At 40.0% G+C, this 16,558-nt stretch overlaps 2 protein-coding genes across 4 annotated transcripts in view; one reads left to right on the top strand and one right to left on the bottom strand.

Moving 5' to 3' along the window:
• The window catches only part of pex14 (peroxisomal biogenesis factor 14), a 43,487-nt gene extending 34,370 nt beyond the window's left edge, over positions 1-9,117 (bottom strand). For all 3 annotated transcript variants that reach the window (XM_051071175.1, XM_018665912.2, XM_018665913.2), the window contains exons 1-2: positions 9,014-9,117; positions 7,977-8,027 (exon numbers count right to left, since the gene is read on the bottom strand). In XM_051071175.1, the coding sequence (XP_050927132.1) occupies positions 7,977-8,027; positions 9,014-9,049 (87 nt within the window). In that variant the 5' untranslated portion in view covers positions 9,050-9,117. The remainder of the gene's footprint in view (positions 1-7,976; positions 8,028-9,013) is intronic.
• A 1,219-nt stretch (positions 9,118-10,336) lies between these two features.
• dffa (DNA fragmentation factor, alpha polypeptide) lies at positions 10,337-16,247 on the top strand. The gene is made up of 6 exons (XM_018665914.2): positions 10,337-10,698; positions 11,913-12,071; positions 12,185-12,339; positions 12,466-12,670; positions 13,690-13,817; positions 14,255-16,247. Exons 1-6 carry the CDS (start codon positions 10,605-10,607, stop codon positions 14,477-14,479), a joined length of 966 nt encoding a protein of 321 aa, XP_018521430.1. The 5' UTR covers positions 10,337-10,604; the 3' UTR covers positions 14,480-16,247.
• Positions 16,248-16,558: the final 311 nt, after the last annotated feature.

The raw sequence follows: 16,558 nt of genomic DNA, 5'->3' as shown, positions 1-16,558 counted from the left end.
ATGTTAGAAACACATCACAGTAACTGGAAAAAAAAAAGACTTTCCAAGACAGCAACTTGTCAGAAATGATTCAAGCGTTTCTTTCATTCAGAAAAAAAGTCCTTCAGCTGCAGGTGAGGATAATGTCATTCTGAGAGGAGAGGATGAATTGTAAGCAGCGCTCAACTTTTCATTATAACGCACTGAAAACTTTGCAGTTTACCGTCACTACGCTTATGTATCACACATCTAAAGTTAGGACAATTAGAGTGCAACATTCTACACTTAACTTCCCTTTTTTTAAATCTCATTTTCTGTATTTCACTTTCATTTCAGCCTGGAGAGCGGCCCACTATCTCCTTTTTTCAGATTCCCCAGATAAAGCCACAATCTCAGGGCGCCACACACAGAGAAACTCCAAAATCCCATTAGCATTTTGCTTTCATTATTTTTAATCAAACCCACAAAACTGACACATATTAATTAATATCCATTACCAGTTTTTTGCCCCTCTCCCAGAGAAGACGTTGGGGGGAAAAGAAGCAATTAACTTAACAAAATAATCAAAAAAATTGTTTCAGAAATCCCTGATAAATGTCATGTGAGGTCCCGTCTAAATGTAAGAAGTGTAATACATTCTTGCTGTCATATTCCATTAAACTGCTATTACAGTCTTGATAGAACTATTAGTCACTACATTATTAATAACATTAATGTATTTACATTTTTGGTGTACAAGCCCGCTTTCATGCAATAATTTATGAACCCGACTTCAGATATGTTATAATGTTCCCCATCTATGCTCTTTTGTGTTTATTATTGATTGTGAAAACAGTCAAAATTCCAAGTAGATCTCCTCCCCCCTCTGCCCTCCCCTCCTCCCCCTTAATGTATTGAAGTGGGCTGTTTACATTAAAGGACTGGAATAAAGTGCATTTACATCTGAAGCATAACTTCATAATTTACATTCCAACATTTATTAGAGGTGACAAACGAGCATTTGGTCCACTCGTGCTTTTCCACAATGCAGCACTCATTCAATCCATATAAATTACAGCTGGGCCAGGGAGTGCAAGAGCAAATTATTTTATTATATTTATGCATGTATGACTCTATAGGGGGTTACTAAGACAAACAGGGAATTACTTGATTAGGCCAACTGTGGTTAACAAAGAAAGAAATATGATACTGAGGGTAGGGCCAATCAAATTTCACCATTATTCAAATGTCTGGCCTTAATTCAAATAACTAAAATACACAGACTTTAGTGTAAAAGCGTTACATGTCTAAGAAATTTATTTTTATTAAATAAGTGAACTGCAGATTCTATCTACATTTTACAGTAGACTGTATACAGTATAGAGCTGTTTTAAGTATTGCTGCTCCAATAGCTTACCCTTAGCTAGAACTAATATTATTCAATTAAAAGAAACTTGCCTAAAAGGCAGTATTATATTACATAATTAGACAGGGCAGCATTTTCAGAAGTGTAGTTACAAATGCACTGAGGGGATCCCAGCATTTGAACAAATATCTGGCGCTGTAGGGGAGCTTGCCGACAAATTAACAGCTAATAACTTACTGGGAAGCCAGATAAAAAGAGAAAAAAATGTTCCCCAAAGTGTCAATTAAAAATAATTTTTCCTCTGATTTCCACACTTGTGAAGGCACAATGTGCTAAAAACCATTTGGAATAGTGTGCCAAAATTGCATGTTGTTCATTTCTTTCTTTTTTATTTTTGTTGTTTTTACAAACTGGATTCATTCAGAGAGAGATAATTCAGCATCAGCAGCAGGACTGTTTAGGCGCTCTGAAAGTGTAACCATATGGCTCCCTTGCGAGAGCACTGGCTGGTCAGAGAGGAGAGATGGACACGCAGGTGCAGGGACAGGGGGAATTGAAGGGGGATTCAATCAAATTCATGTTCATTAAAATCAGAGGACATCACAAAAATTAGAAAGATGCTGACAAATCAAAGGGTCTCAGTACCTGAATTACCATAGTCATTTACTTATTAAAGCCAGGATGCTTCCTGTCAATCAAGAGCCATCACATTCTCCATTTGCAGCGGAAAGCCAGCGTAATTGCTTCTCATACTAATCAACACAACTTGTGTAATTATGCCTTGAAAGTGACATTGGAGGCTGAGAGCGATGTGAGCAGTCTTGACAGCGGAGACATCTCAGATTCATCGGGAGATTTCCAGCCTCGCTGCGAGGAGACAAGCCACTCTCAGACCAAGTTACTCACTCGAGCAGTTTACAACCATAAACACAAAGAAAAGACGATAAATCAAGCTGAAGTAATTACAAAGCAGAATAGAGAGTATAAAGGAAGCTCAGCTCAATAAGGCCACTTTCCCAAGTATATTGAGGCAAAATGACTACGCTGTAATTAAACTAGTGTCGTATTTCTATCATTTCTTAAGTAAACACATTATGACAGTTCACTAAATTGTGGGAGAATAGGAAATTACAGCTCTGTTACCATGCTGTTTACATTAATATACTTGCTGAGACGAAAACCCTACAAATAAAGTCCTAAGTATTCATTAAAGTTTATTGAATTCAGCTTAATCACAGACTTTACATATGTCTCCGAAATGAACTTTGCGTAAAACTAGCTTCAGCATTCCTCGGAGCATTGGAAAACTATCCAAACCAAATTCCCAGGCTGCATCTGTCACTAGTCACACTGCAGCCCAGCCAGGAAGGTCAGGGCGAGGTCAAATTAATGCAACAAATCAACAGCCACGGGTCACAACATGAAACTCTATCTACATAAAATATGTGTATTATTGACATACAGTGACAACAGCTTCTTCTTCATTTGCCATGAACTTTACAGTGAATTAAAGGATTTTCATTGCTCTCATCAAAAACCAAGATAAAAATTCTATTGTCTGGGTTGGCAACGCAGATCTGGTCCAGCTCAGCACATGAGGCAGAAACCACAAAATAAATAAAATGTATAAAATGGGTTCGACTCATCTGCGCTCATCATTTTTCAAAGAGGTGGGTGGAACCATCAGAAAAAGAAGTCACCAACATCAAAAAGAAGTCAACTGATAATTCTGGCATACTATGAGGGGAATAAGCGCAATGATTTCATCTGCAAACAGAAATGAAGATGAGAGATTTATGGCTCATAAAAAGTTCAAACGACAGAAAAACCAAAAATCCTTGTCTGTGTCATTCCTCACTCATGACCTCCAAACTTAAGCACATGTTGAAAACAAAGTAAAGAAATTCTCTTTTGTGGCCAAATATGAGAAAAACAAGTGCAGTTACTGACATAGAAAACAGAGGCTTTTACAGGAAAAGCCTGTGTGAATCACCCCCTGTATTCAACTCTAATGAGTCAAAAAGTGTGACCTGCACTTAAACAAGAAGTCACAGCCAGAAGCTGTAAACTCATTTTCCCCCATCCAAGCCAGCAACGTCTGCAGGACCTGGAAGATGTGCTCCGAGCATGCACGATAAATCTGACGTGAAATCATAATCATAAAAGCAATTAGCTGACCCTGCGCCACTCGTCCTTGGACATGACAGTGAGAATTCATACAGAGTCCTCTAAGGAGGCTGGCTGCCGGGTTGGGCGAGGAGGGGAAAAAGTGCAACACAGCAACAATAAAATGGAGGGCTCTTCCTGTATCATTAACCACCGAAACAAACAGCGCATGATGCACAATGAATGTTGCGCTGAGAAACAGAGAATTGAGCTTTTATGCTTTTCAAAGAGAAAGCTTCACCACGACCACTGAAACGCACTGAGGTGTGAAAACGTTTCACATGTAAACCTATGGGCATATGAAACAAAACACAAGTGATGCCATGTATGCCATCTCCATACCTCACATAACTCTGCACTGGTTCCCACTGTAAGACACAGTTTTCAGATAACATTCAAAATGAGTTTAGTTATTTGAAAAAAAAAAAGCACAAAAATATGGAGACAGATGATTTCCACACACGTCTTTGTTTTGTGCTTCCGCACAACATGTAGCATGTTTACAGTCAGCATGACAGGAAACACAATCTATTGACTGTGAGATGAGGTGATCAGATTTATTCGACTTTTCTCTTTCAAGGAGTGTGATAGAATCAAAGAAATCTCTCTTCACACATCCTTGCATGCGCATACACACACACACGCTCGCCATCACTTCCCACCCAGTAATTACAGCGAGGCCGAACTAGTGGCTGCCACCTAGTGACCGTCTTCTCCAATAATCATGAAATATCTCTATGGCTCGCGCCCCCACTCGGACCATAACTCTCCTTTACTGCAGACAGCTCCAATAAAGGATTACAATTACAATTAAAGTAATGAGCAAAGAGGAAAAAAGGAAAATCTCAGAGAAGGTTCCCTTGACTAACTAAATGGTAGCCTAGTTTCTTGACAGAATGGAGTTACCATACCAGACTCATTACTGGCTCCCATTTCTTATTCTGCCCCAATAATTAATTTGGAGCGTGTTGAAACCTGGAGTCCTCAAAAATTAAAGTAATGGTTTTAAAAGTGATGAATGTGAAATGAATTGAAATATGAATTATCAAATATGAGATTAACTTCTTGTTATTTTTGCTTTATGGCGGTGGAAATCTAAAAAGATTCAAATCACTTAAAATGTATTGTAGTTTTTTTTGAGCAATGTGTAAGTCATACATAATCCATTGAAGAAAAACACATGCACACGCACACAGAGGACAGATCGGTTTTAAAGGACACATCTTTCCACAAACACATGTTCCATGGGGAAAGCCATTAAGGGCAAAAAATAACTGAGTCAAGACCCGAGAGTAACCTCTGACTTCCTGGTATCACCACTGTGTTACATTTGTGTTACACCCACTAAGTGAGGAAAGAAAAAAAAAAATCTCTTTTCAGAGCTAACATATGAGCAACATCTGTCCGCCTGCGACTCACAGGGCTCAGCAGAAGAGCCGTCAGGGAGGGAGAGGTGAAATAAGGAGAAAAAGAGCCAGGGAAAGACAAAAGGGGACAGTAGCAGCGGCAGTGCCTTCATGTCACCGGCTGGACCGATTACTGCTGGCATGTCCTCTGCCAACCAGCCAGGTCCCCCACAACTCCTGCACTTAACATACTGTTCCTTTTTTCCCCCCCTCTCCCCCTCTGTAGTATGATGGCTATTGCAGAGGGGCTACGGAAATTCGGAGACTGCGGAGCCAAAACAGATCACTTCAAAGCGGCTTATTTAACGCTTGCTAAATTTTTCATCACAGTCGCTTAATATCCTGGGGAAGGGGAGCTTTTGAAGTTGCTGTGAGACCGGGGATGTTCTTCTTACAATTCTTTTTCCCCTCCCATTACCACCCTCCCTCTGCTGTATTAAAACCCCCAAACCTAAACACATACACACACTCAGTTTATACTATGTATGCCAACATGCACGCATAGAGGTGTGCAAATGGTACAGATGTGTGCATCTCCTGCACACGTAACCTGCACGTTTGCATTTAGGGCCTGTGATTTTTTTTCAGTGTACACAAAGTTCTTAATATTACCAGGGAAAAGAAGAAGAATTCTATTTGGGGAGGGGTCAACACTTCTGGAGATCAGCTGCACTCTCACATGACCCTTCATATACACACATCACAAATCAAAGTTTCTCATTGAGTGACAGCTGATAAGCCTTTTTATGTGCTGGCCGTTCACAAACAAAATCAGGGACAAACCGGACACTCAGTGATTAGTTAGTAAAATAATCATCAGATTAACTATGGTCAAGCAGGTATTCATTTTTCAATTCATTCAGATCAGCCACATAAATTCAGAAAGCAGAATTACAGACGCAGATCTGTTTTCTTATGTGATCAAAGGGACTATGTTAACATATCATTATTGTTGTGATATGTTATTTGAAAGCAATGTGGACAGAGTGACTGGAGGAGACTAAGGGTGAGCACAGGGTAACACTGTAGGGAGATAGCACACAGACTAGGGAGACACCAGCAAGAGACTGGTAGGCATAATGGCCATGGCAGTGATAAGTGGAAGGTGGAGGGGGGAGGGGGCTATAGACGGAGAAGAAGCAAGCCGGGGTAAGGGCGAGCAAAGAGCAGCGCCAGAGGCAACAGCAGCGGCTGGCAGTGACTGGTATACCAGTCAACCATGGAATACACACTCACGCACTTTCTCCCACACATTTTTTTTTCTCTCTCTACAGTAACTGCAGGTCCAGACCTGCACCTCTGGCCTGGATGGTGGCAGAGGCTGTGGCACTGGCCCCTGAGCTGGGCCCTCTTGCCACAGAGGAGAGCCCATGCCATGCAGTGTGCCAGGGCCTGCTGATCTGGGCGAGGTGAGTCAGAACCTGTTAACATGACTGGTGTCCCCAGCCTGACACACAGGCTTGTCTGACATGCACATGTGCACATAAATGTTATACAAACGTGTGTGCTTGCTCTCTCTCTCTCTTTCTCTCTCTCTCTCTCTATCCCCCTGTCTCTCGCTCGCTCTCTCTCTCTCTGCCCTCCCAACCCTGCCAGCACTCCCTTTCCTCTCAACCAGATAAAATCCTTTCAGACACAAATTTCAATTATTCACCTCATCCAAATAATGCCATGTGACAAGAATTATCCCTACTGTAATAATCCACTTAACTGGGAAAGAGCAGCTCATCAAAAAGAGAAAGGAGAAAAGGGGTTGGAAGTGAGGGTGGTGGTGGTGGTGGTGGAGGGGGACTTGTCAGCCAGTCTCGAATCAGGACCCTCATAACAAGAATTTCTTCCCTTTTTGAGGAGGCAGTCTTGAAGCGCACTGGGATGATGAAATTGAAGTAAATTGAAAGAAAGCCTGGGAGAATGCTCCCACAATCAATAACCCCAGGATTAAATTAGCCTTGGCATGAAGGGATGATGGGGGGAGGATGAAGAGTGAATGGTGGTGAATGACATTGAGACATGTAGGCTGAACAATACAGCACTCCTCTAACCTGGATGCTGTGTCCAAACAAGGACGGTGAATACACCTGCGATGTATTCCATCCCACTTAGCAATAAGACATTCTATATTATATTGTTATAATCGTTGTCATCACTTGTGCCAAGCACGACTTATAAACACTTTTATTCACACATTATTGAAAAAATAACTGATGTTTACGCTTATTAAATGATACAGGCTTTGCTAGTACTACAATGGGTATATGCAACTTTTTCAGGGCCATTTTTCTTACATACACTGCTGTGGACAAAAATCTTACTCAAATGAACTCGCAGGAAACCAAAAACTTCCTGGATCCAATTATATTGTGGATGAAAAACAATGGGCTAAACTAAGGACAATAAAGGTATGTGGTGAAAGTTTTGCTAAACCTTGATTAAAGCAACTATGGGACCATTGTGCTGCTAAAACAGAACTTTCTACATGCTTTTTACTCTCCAAATACAAGGGACATAAAATACACTCTCATTATGGGCTTGGGGACATCAGTGTGTTGCTGAATGACTGGCTGCTAATTGGAAGCCTTTAACACTTGATCTCACTAGGGAATGTGCAGTATCATCTGATTAGTTAAGGAAAAGTGGTTTGTTGATGAAAAGATGAAAACAAATGTCTTTAAGTCATCAGATCATAAAAAAAACAAGCACAATGTTCATCAACTCTGTGCCATCAACTGCAAAGAGTATGAAGACTTTCATTCTTTCCAAACACTGTGGTAGCTGATTTCTCTGGTTAACACACGCTCAAAACAGAAGCACTGATCAGTAAAACCAGGTGGGTGGGACATTACTAGTACACAGTTTAAAATCACGGCATGCAGCATTTTCAAGAAAATTAGAAAATGATCATGTAATTGAGAAAACACAGCTTTCCCTAACATATGAGATTACATTAAAATTGATAATCATTCAATCCAGCCTCCCATCTCTACCTAGTATAACATTTACATCAAATGGTGTATTTAAATTCTTTTGTGATTTTACTCACTAATCAGTCATTTAATTTGTATAAAACACTGAATTCTTACCAGTGCTTCTCTAGGGGGGGTTGCCACATTATCTCCAGGTGGAAGGCCAGGCTGAGAAGACAAACAAACACTTGTATTAGAGTGCCATCTACTGGAGGACAGCGGGTATGTTGTTTTAACACAACAGTGCTTAAGGTAACATCTATCTATCTATCTATCTATCTATCTATCTATCTATCGAACTGGTTAATGCTGCTGAAATTAACTAAAAAGATAAAAAACATGAACATTTTCAACACTATATAACTGGAAGCCTCGAACCCCTACCAACTTGACAGTCTAGCAAGAGAGCAGAAAACAGTAACATCAGTCATTAATAATCAGCTGAATGCACCTAAACTCTAGTTATGTAAATGGGACAGCACAATAAGCTCATGCACTAGCTGATTAATTGAGTTTAGCCAACACACAATCTACCTTTGAATACTTCACCTCTGAACTTTGCACAGCATAAGGTATACATGGTATACATGTGTTGCATGTACGTGTTGCACAAAAGCGTAAAGCTGCCCTTGGTCAGGTGTGTGAGTCGTAACTTTTTTAATTTGTTTTCTAGGAATGAACAGTGCTTGTCAGCAATTTAAACCGCCACAGTGTTAGAAAAGAGCCGAGTACAAACCACCAGGCTTGTCTGGCTAACAGTGACCTTTCCTCATCATATTATTAACTGCACATAATAAGACAGGGACAAGGCTACATGGCCAGGTGGAAAGACGTAAATTTGGTCAGGGTAAATAGCTAGCCGGGTAGGTATGCAAACCACATAAGTTTTGGCAACATATGGTAAAGAACAAGAACGTCATTGGCCCTTGGTGTCCACTTGTCAACACAAACATGTCTGAGAGACAACTTTTGAAACGCTGCAGGAGCTAGCTAGCATGCTAACTAGCAAGCATGCTAGCCTACACTAACTGAGCAGCTGTAAAAGTAACTGACGAAAATGATGGCATTTAAGGGTCGCGAAATATAAACACGCTGCAAGAGTTAACTGTCGTATCTGGACACCAAGAGGTAAATGTTGTTGTATAAATGTAAACCTGTGTTGGTGGATCAGGTTGCTCGGTGGATGCCATCTTCCCACACCTCGTTTGTTTGAGAGGCTGCTCGAGGGAAACACGCTCGATTGCTTTTCCTGAAGGATAACTACAGTCAATACAAAATATCACTATTTACTCATTAACTCAGCTGAACGCCGCACAGTTTTGGAAACTAACTAGGCCTTAGTACATTTACGAAGTATTATTTAAATACAATTTAGATGTACTTTATTCGAATATTTATTATGCTACTTTTAACTTCTGCTGCACTACATTTCTGAGGAAAATATTGTAGCCTACCTTTTATTTCACTACTAATTATCGATTGTTCTATGGAAATTTTACATACAATCACTGATGATGCGTTGGGAACCACTGTTTCCTAACCAAAAAAAACAAAAAAACAAATCTCCTCTGAACACACGATTTCATGTTTGAGGCCCAGAGAGGTTTATTATTTCACAAAAAGCAAAGATTACAATTATTCCTTAAAAAAAACACATACGTTCTTGTGTATGAGATTCTTCTTCTTCTTCTTCTTCTTCTTCTTCTTCTTCTTCTTCTCTTCTCTTCTCTTCTCTTCTCTTCATAATCATCTCACAACCCATCAGAATTTTCTGATCACCCTTTGGATGGCCCTGATCCCTAGGCAGGGACCACTGGACTAAACTGCAGGTGAAACTGGCTGCACATTGAGCAGATACAACAGTAAAATGCTGCTTACATATTAATCACTCAATATTGGCAATTACAATACTATAATTGTTAATTATCGAGAGGTTATTTAGTTGTTATAATACATCAGTAACGGGGCTGTTCTAGCAGTCGGGGCACCTTTACTTTTGACAGTTTAAATACATTTAGCTGAGAATAATTCTGTGCTTTTACTGAAGTAGGAATATAAAATACAGGACTTTTACATACATTGGGGTATATCACATTGTTATATTGGTACTTTTAAGCAAAGGATTTTAGAGCTTCTTTAACCACTGAGTAAAAGTGGGGCTCCTTATGGCCACGGCCCCCTGAGATCCTTGGCCCCTTTGTCCTTTTAATAATCCAGTCTCGTCTGGCAGACTGAGATAAGCTGTACTAAGTTATTAATGTAATAAGAATTTTCATAATTGCCACTAAACGACACATTAAAAGGGATGAAATTAGCTACTCAGAATGTTGTGGTTAGGGGTAAGAAAATGCTGCCTACACAAGATAGACAGACACTTTTTAAGCCATTTGGAGCCACATCGAGTAGCGGCCATTAGTAGTATTGCATCCTAAAACACTTCCGCATGGGTTTCGGTTGGCGGTCTAATCATTCAGTCATTTCGAGCTATTTTTAACCAACAGTTTTAACCAGATCTTACTAGTGCTCCGGGGATTTCGATTATTATTTCAATTTGTGCAGTTGTTGTCGTCCCTTCGCTTTTTCGCATCTTAGTGTTACGATATGTAAAACTACACATCCCAGAGTCCGTAGCGCCACCGCGGCGGTTCCGCGTTCGAATCTGCTAAAGCCGAGGTAGTAGTCGAGAGCTGTTAGTTGATAGAAGAGAGAGAAAATTTAAAGAAGTTTCTCCTCCTAAAGCCTAGAATGACAGATAGGAAACCGTGTAAGGTGTGCAATTTCACACGACAGAAATCATATGGGTTGGTTGTCCCCTCCCTGGATGAGCTTAAGATAAAAGGTACGTCTTTAACGTGTCTAAATTACTGTATAACTGTGTCTGTGTCTTAGGCAGTAAAAACTATATATAATGAAAGATAGAAGTCTCCAAAATCTGACATTAAAGTGAAACCCAATCTCATATAAGCGTATCTTTTGGTTACTGTATTTAGCGGCGATATTTTCATATTTTTAAGTTTCACAGCATAGCCTACAGCCTACAGCCGTAGGCTATGCTGTGAAACTTAAAACATAATTGTTATGATATAGATACAATGATATTCAGCACTGTTGATGACCACTAAGATGACCGCCATCGTGATGTTGCTGCCCTCTCTTAAGATCACTTATCTGTCATGATCACAGATGAGCTGTGCAGCAACTTTTCCATCGTGTTCAAACTTGCAGGAGGTAAAAACTGAAAAGTCAAACAAGACCGTCCTCCTGTCCTGCTCATTCCTAGAATGCTAGTCAGCAGGCGTTGCCCAGATCATTGCACTGATCCAAAGTTTCTGCACATTAGAGGTGTAAATACAGCTTGTGTTTTAGATTATATCTAAGGTGGTTTTCTAGGACAATGACAATGACCTTGATCTTGATGAAGTCTTAGTAAGTAGTAATGACTCAGTACCTGGAATACTGTCATTTGAGAAACTTCCAGTAGCTATTTCATATCTCATTATAAAGATGTAGTTGCAGGTGTTGAGCATTCATGAATTATGCACCTTCACATCTGTGCAAGTTCAGACAGAATATAAATAACATAAATACAGGTAAATACAAAGGGAGATTAGGTTTGCCCTGTTGACCCTGGTTCTACTCTCTGTGATGCTCTAAATGTGAATTCAAAAATTACACAAATTACACAAAAGATTCAGTGGTTGTCACGTCTCAGTCTTCAAGAGGCAAATCCCCCCCCCAAAAAAGCCTAAGCTTACAGTGGCAGCACAATCACTCAACAGCAGTGTGTACTGGTATGACACATAGGAAGAGCTGTGATGAAAGAAGAGGTGACAGCTTAAATGGATTGACTTATTTAAAGTACAGAAGTCGCTGGTATTTGCTAGAGCTGATGATCAGGTGGTGTGTGAGTTATAACTGCCTAGAATATTTAGCTGACATACAAGGCATACCGGTTGTCCTAGTAATTTTGTTTTGGAATACAGCCAAAGACATTAGTGTGTTAAAATTCTCTGTGGCATTCATAAGTCTATCATTTCTCTTTTCTTTCTACAGGGTGTGAGTTCCTTGGGTTCGCCCCCAGTGACCGGGTCTCAGTGGTCCTAGAGGATGATGGGACGATAGTAGAGGATCAGGCCTACTTTTTGTGTTTACCCTCAAACACAAAGTTTATGCTGTTGCAAGGAAAAGAGTCATGGTCTCCAGGTCGTAGGAGTAAGCATGTTTACTTCTGTTGGAGATTTGGCTACAGTCTGGAGTGATTCTTATCATTTTAACAGTGAAATGCCCGGCCTTGTGTTTTGGTACTCATTTACTTTTCATTGTAGTCGATGGTGGCACAGCCTGGATGGCCAGGGAGTCAGTTTTGCTGGAGCCTGATGCTGTGGACTCATCCAGTGCTGTAGCACCCTGGTGGGATCTGGCTCAGCAGCTGAAGCAGGATATGGCCAGCATCATCCTCATGTCTGAGGGAGACTTACAGGTGCCAACATTTTTTCCTGTTCCGTTCATTTTTGTGCCTGTCACTTTGAAGCATCGCACAGACAGTGTTCTCTAAGTTACGGTATATTATTGCTTTAAGTATAATTTGTGTCACCCGCTGTTTCAGACCTTAGTGGATGCCCCAGGCCTTGAGCTAGCTGCTGCTCTGGGCTTCCAAGAGAAAAAGGCCCAGGACCTTCAGGAGACGCTACAGAGGGTTTTGGACCGAAGAGAGGAAGAGAGGCAGTCCAAGGAGTTACTCCAGCTTTACCTCAAAGCTGTGGAGAAAGAGGACAGACAGCAGGAAGAGCCAAGTGAGCCCAGCGAGGGAGGTATGGCTGTGTCATTATGTGGTTTCATAGTTTATACTGCGTTTTCTGACACAATATAAACTATGTGATAAGTTGTTGCTCTTTGGTTAGAAGGATATTTTAGTTTTTGTATTTCACTTGGATCAAATTATCTCACAGTGATATTCTATCATAGAGAATTCTTAAGGAAAATCAAGAGTGATTTTTTGAGATATGGTAACCTTTGGAGTATTGAAGAAGTCTGTTGATTAGAAAGACTTTAGCAGCCCTATCTAACTGCCTGTTGATAACATAAAAATGATTGTAATGTCTGGCTTTGAGCTTTGCTCAAGTGTCCGTTTTCCTGATTATCCATTTCGTTAATTTGTTCTTAAATGCCAATGTATTGCTAAGTTAAATGATGCCAGAGGTGCTCATACATCCTCCTCAACCCTAAAATAGAATCCCGTGATCAATAAGCATGAGCAGAAAATCCAATAAAATAATCAATATAATCCTGTGATTGTGGAAGGTAATGACCCATAAACTGCTTGTTCTTTTGATGAGTCTAGGACAAAACCTCAATCAGCAAGCAGAACTGGTGCAATAAGAGATTCTTAGGAAACATGAAATCTGAAAATAATACTTGATAAATATTTATATATGTAATTTTATTGATTAACTAAGAATACTATTTGTATTCAATTACCACATCCATATTCGTATATATCCTTTAGTTTTTGTATTTGCAGAGTGGCAAACCATGTGGTCACAACAACAAAATGAATCAAACAGGAAGAATTCTCCTTGAAACAATAGATTCTTGATTGAAAATGCATGTGGTGTGCCAACACTTACTGATAAATCTGTAATCAGTCTAATCCTTATGCTGGCTCAAAGTATTGAGATGGCTCATGGAGGAAGACATGCACTTTTGCATTTTGGTCACTAGATGGAACCGTTGTCACTGCTGAATAATCCCACCTCCTCTGTGATTCTCAAAAACTATACTTATTTGTATAACGAATGATCGTAAGAGAAAACCTGTTTTGATATGTCAGGGGCTGGAGACATGGACATGCTGGATGGAATGGAAGTGGACTCTGCATCTGGATTCATGCCTAGGACACTGATGGTCTTGAAAGGCAAAACAAACCCAGAGACCAGGCTTTCCACTGAAGACCTGCAGGTGGTTTTTACACTTGTGTTGTGTGTAATTGCAAATACAGATCCAGTCTGTCTCAGAACTTCCTAAAAAGGTCTCACAGTAGATTTAAACAGACCTGAGAAAACATACACATGCACTATCAAGTCTAATAAGCAGCTGAAAAACTGATTATGCAATTACACGAAGGTGTAAGCCCTGCCACAACACATCCATACTTTATTAGTGACACAGTTCTGTTGTATAATCCAGTGGGCATCTACTGTAGCTAAAATGCAAGTGCTAAAATGCAAGACACAACAAGGAGAGCAAAACAGAAGCACTGGTTAAATAATTCAGTCAAATATATCAGCACCACTAACTACAGCGTCAAATCAACCCATAACACAAAGGATAGATTTTAGTACAGGACTGTTCACATTCCCAGTGTTTGAAACTAAGCCTGTTCCATGTGTCTTTAGATGGTAGTGACCAAAGGGGTTGAAGCTATGGAGCAGGTCCTGGGCTGGGACAGAACGAGGACGTCAGTGCTGCTGGAGACCTGCGAGGCCGAGCTGAACAGACGTCTCCAGCAGGTTCAGGCCGTCCAGTCCATCAGGAGCAACACACAGCCAGACAGCAGCCAGCAGTCCAGTGAGAAGAGCGCGGAGGAGGGCGAAGAAACACCAGCCCAAGGCGGCAACTAGGCCAAGGCCTCACCTGAGCAGAGACTGATAAGAATTCACACCTGCCTCAGGGTCAGTAGAATGGGATTTACCCTGTGTTACTGATAATATCCATAATGCTGGAATGCATGAATGCTAATGATGTTGACGCTTGCATCATTTTGTAGAACTTGCAAACCACTTTGCCTCAAGAGGAAGCAGAGTCATGTTTATCAAAGACATACTGCCATTAACTACTGGCATCAACTCTCTATTGGCTCCTCATTTTGATTGAGTGAAAATAAACACACATAAACATACCCATGTAAAAAAAACTTTGAGCAATACTTTGACATTCTTGGGAGTTTGGAAACTTCTCATTTAACTCTCAGCAGGAAAGTATATTTCCCAAAATGTGGAAGTATGGTTTTAAGGTTTTATATGAGTGTTATTGTTTACATTCTGCTTCTCTTTAAACACTGCCAAATAAAAACAGAGGTATGCACTGCATTTTTTTTTTAGAACCTTAGGCTAAATACAGGTAAGAAATATACTTTCAACTAGCTAGAGAAATTCTGTCAATCTCCAGCATATGGTGAGTGGCAAAATAGATTATTATGTGTTGGAAATAATTTATATCTGCTATCACTGAAATGACATTAAATATTGAATACAGCCCATTTTCATGGATGTTTAGGGAAGCACTGTGTCAGCTGGCAACTGTGCCTCATGACTTGCTCCTGCTTGTTATCTTCCCCCTCGACTGGTTTGAAAGTCTACTTGTGTACTCTTAATGTCAAGCAATTTATAATTTGAGTTGAAAAATGCTAACATGTTTAGAGAAAATGTGGCATTTTCCTTTTCCTTTTGTACCTTGGCATGAAATGTCATCAGTAACTGACCTGTAACTAATAGGGGAGTCTGTACATGCAAGAATCAACAGTAGAAATATTATAATATGATGAGCAGGTGAACTCTCCATCCAAGACACAATAGTGTAACATACACAGCACTACATTAGAATAAAATGGAGTGTGGACAGAAACTGTGGACAGGAGAGAGAGAGAGAGCTCGGTCAGCATGAGTAAATACATCTAATTGAATGGATCACACAGACTAATTTATCATTCTAACACTAAAGAGTTAGACAAGATGAGATGTGTATCACATACAGGCAAGCCTCACTGCGCAGATTATGGCTTACATTATGGGTAAGAATGACAAAGCTTCATCTTTAAAGTACACAGAACCAACATTGGTTATATATTATACTGTTAAAGTTCCATATCAGACCAGCGGCTGCATGGTATGTAACGGTGTGTACAATGTGTGCAGGTCTGTGTGACTCATAGGTCGTGTAGAAGATAGCCTTTGTCATGCCTGTCATCTCATCATCTGTCTATTGAACAATGAACGCAAATGACGGTGGGTTTGAATTTACTGGAGGATTGTCTTTTGTGTTTTGGTGAGATTGAGATGTCACTACCAGCTTGTACTTGCAGAGTTAGATACAGAGAAAAGTGGAGGAGTGATAATGATGTTCTGTATACTCAGTATTGTGTCTATATATGGCAAAAAAAGAAAAAAAAAGGATGAGCCCCAGCACATCATGTGGTTTCAAAAGTAACCTGTCCCTGCTAGTTTACATTTAACCCTGTTAGAACTGGACTGTGTGAGTTGACATTTTGTGTTTAATTGAAACACGTACGACAATTGTTACAAAGATTTGAAGTGATTTAAAGTACGTTTTGTACACCTGTTGAATGGTGGCAGGAGGGATTTTCTGAAATAAACTAACCCTAACTTTTGACAGTGCTGTTGACCTTCATTTTTTTCAAACTTAAACATTAAATGCGTGTTTATTTTGAGAGTAAATTCACATAGTGCCTAAGTGCAAAAAAGCAGCATTGTGCGCAATATAAGTGACAGATACAATTCTGTATTCTTGACTCTCCTTCCTCTGAAGACTTACCTCAAAGCTGAGTATTGTGTAGTGACATACAACATTAGTTTTTGGCCTAGAGCTATAAGCTATCCTTTGACAAAATAAAATGAAATGTCCAAAAAATACTCAATAGTTAAGATTCCTCCATGGAGAGGACACATTGTCAATAACAGAAA

Source organism: Lates calcarifer, linkage group LG6, assembly GCF_001640805.2.
Source record: "Lates calcarifer isolate ASB-BC8 linkage group LG6, TLL_Latcal_v3, whole genome shotgun sequence".
NCBI classification, from domain to species: Eukaryota; Metazoa; Chordata; class Actinopteri; family Centropomidae; genus Lates; species Lates calcarifer.
The sequence above is the reverse complement of the archived record's forward strand: the minus strand, read 5'-3'. Positions and strand labels throughout refer to the sequence as shown.

Coding starts and splice junctions, on each gene's coding strand:
- dffa (XM_018665914.2), top strand. CDS start 10,605: ATGACAGATAGGAAACCGTGTAAGGTGTGCAATTTCACACGACAGAAA. Junction 12,671..13,689: donor AAGTGAGCCCAGCGAGGGAG/GTATGGCTGTGT, acceptor TTGATATGTCAG/GGGCTGGAGACATGGACATG. Junction 13,818..14,254: donor TTTCCACTGAAGACCTGCAG/GTGGTTTTTACA, acceptor ATGTGTCTTTAG/ATGGTAGTGACCAAAGGGGT.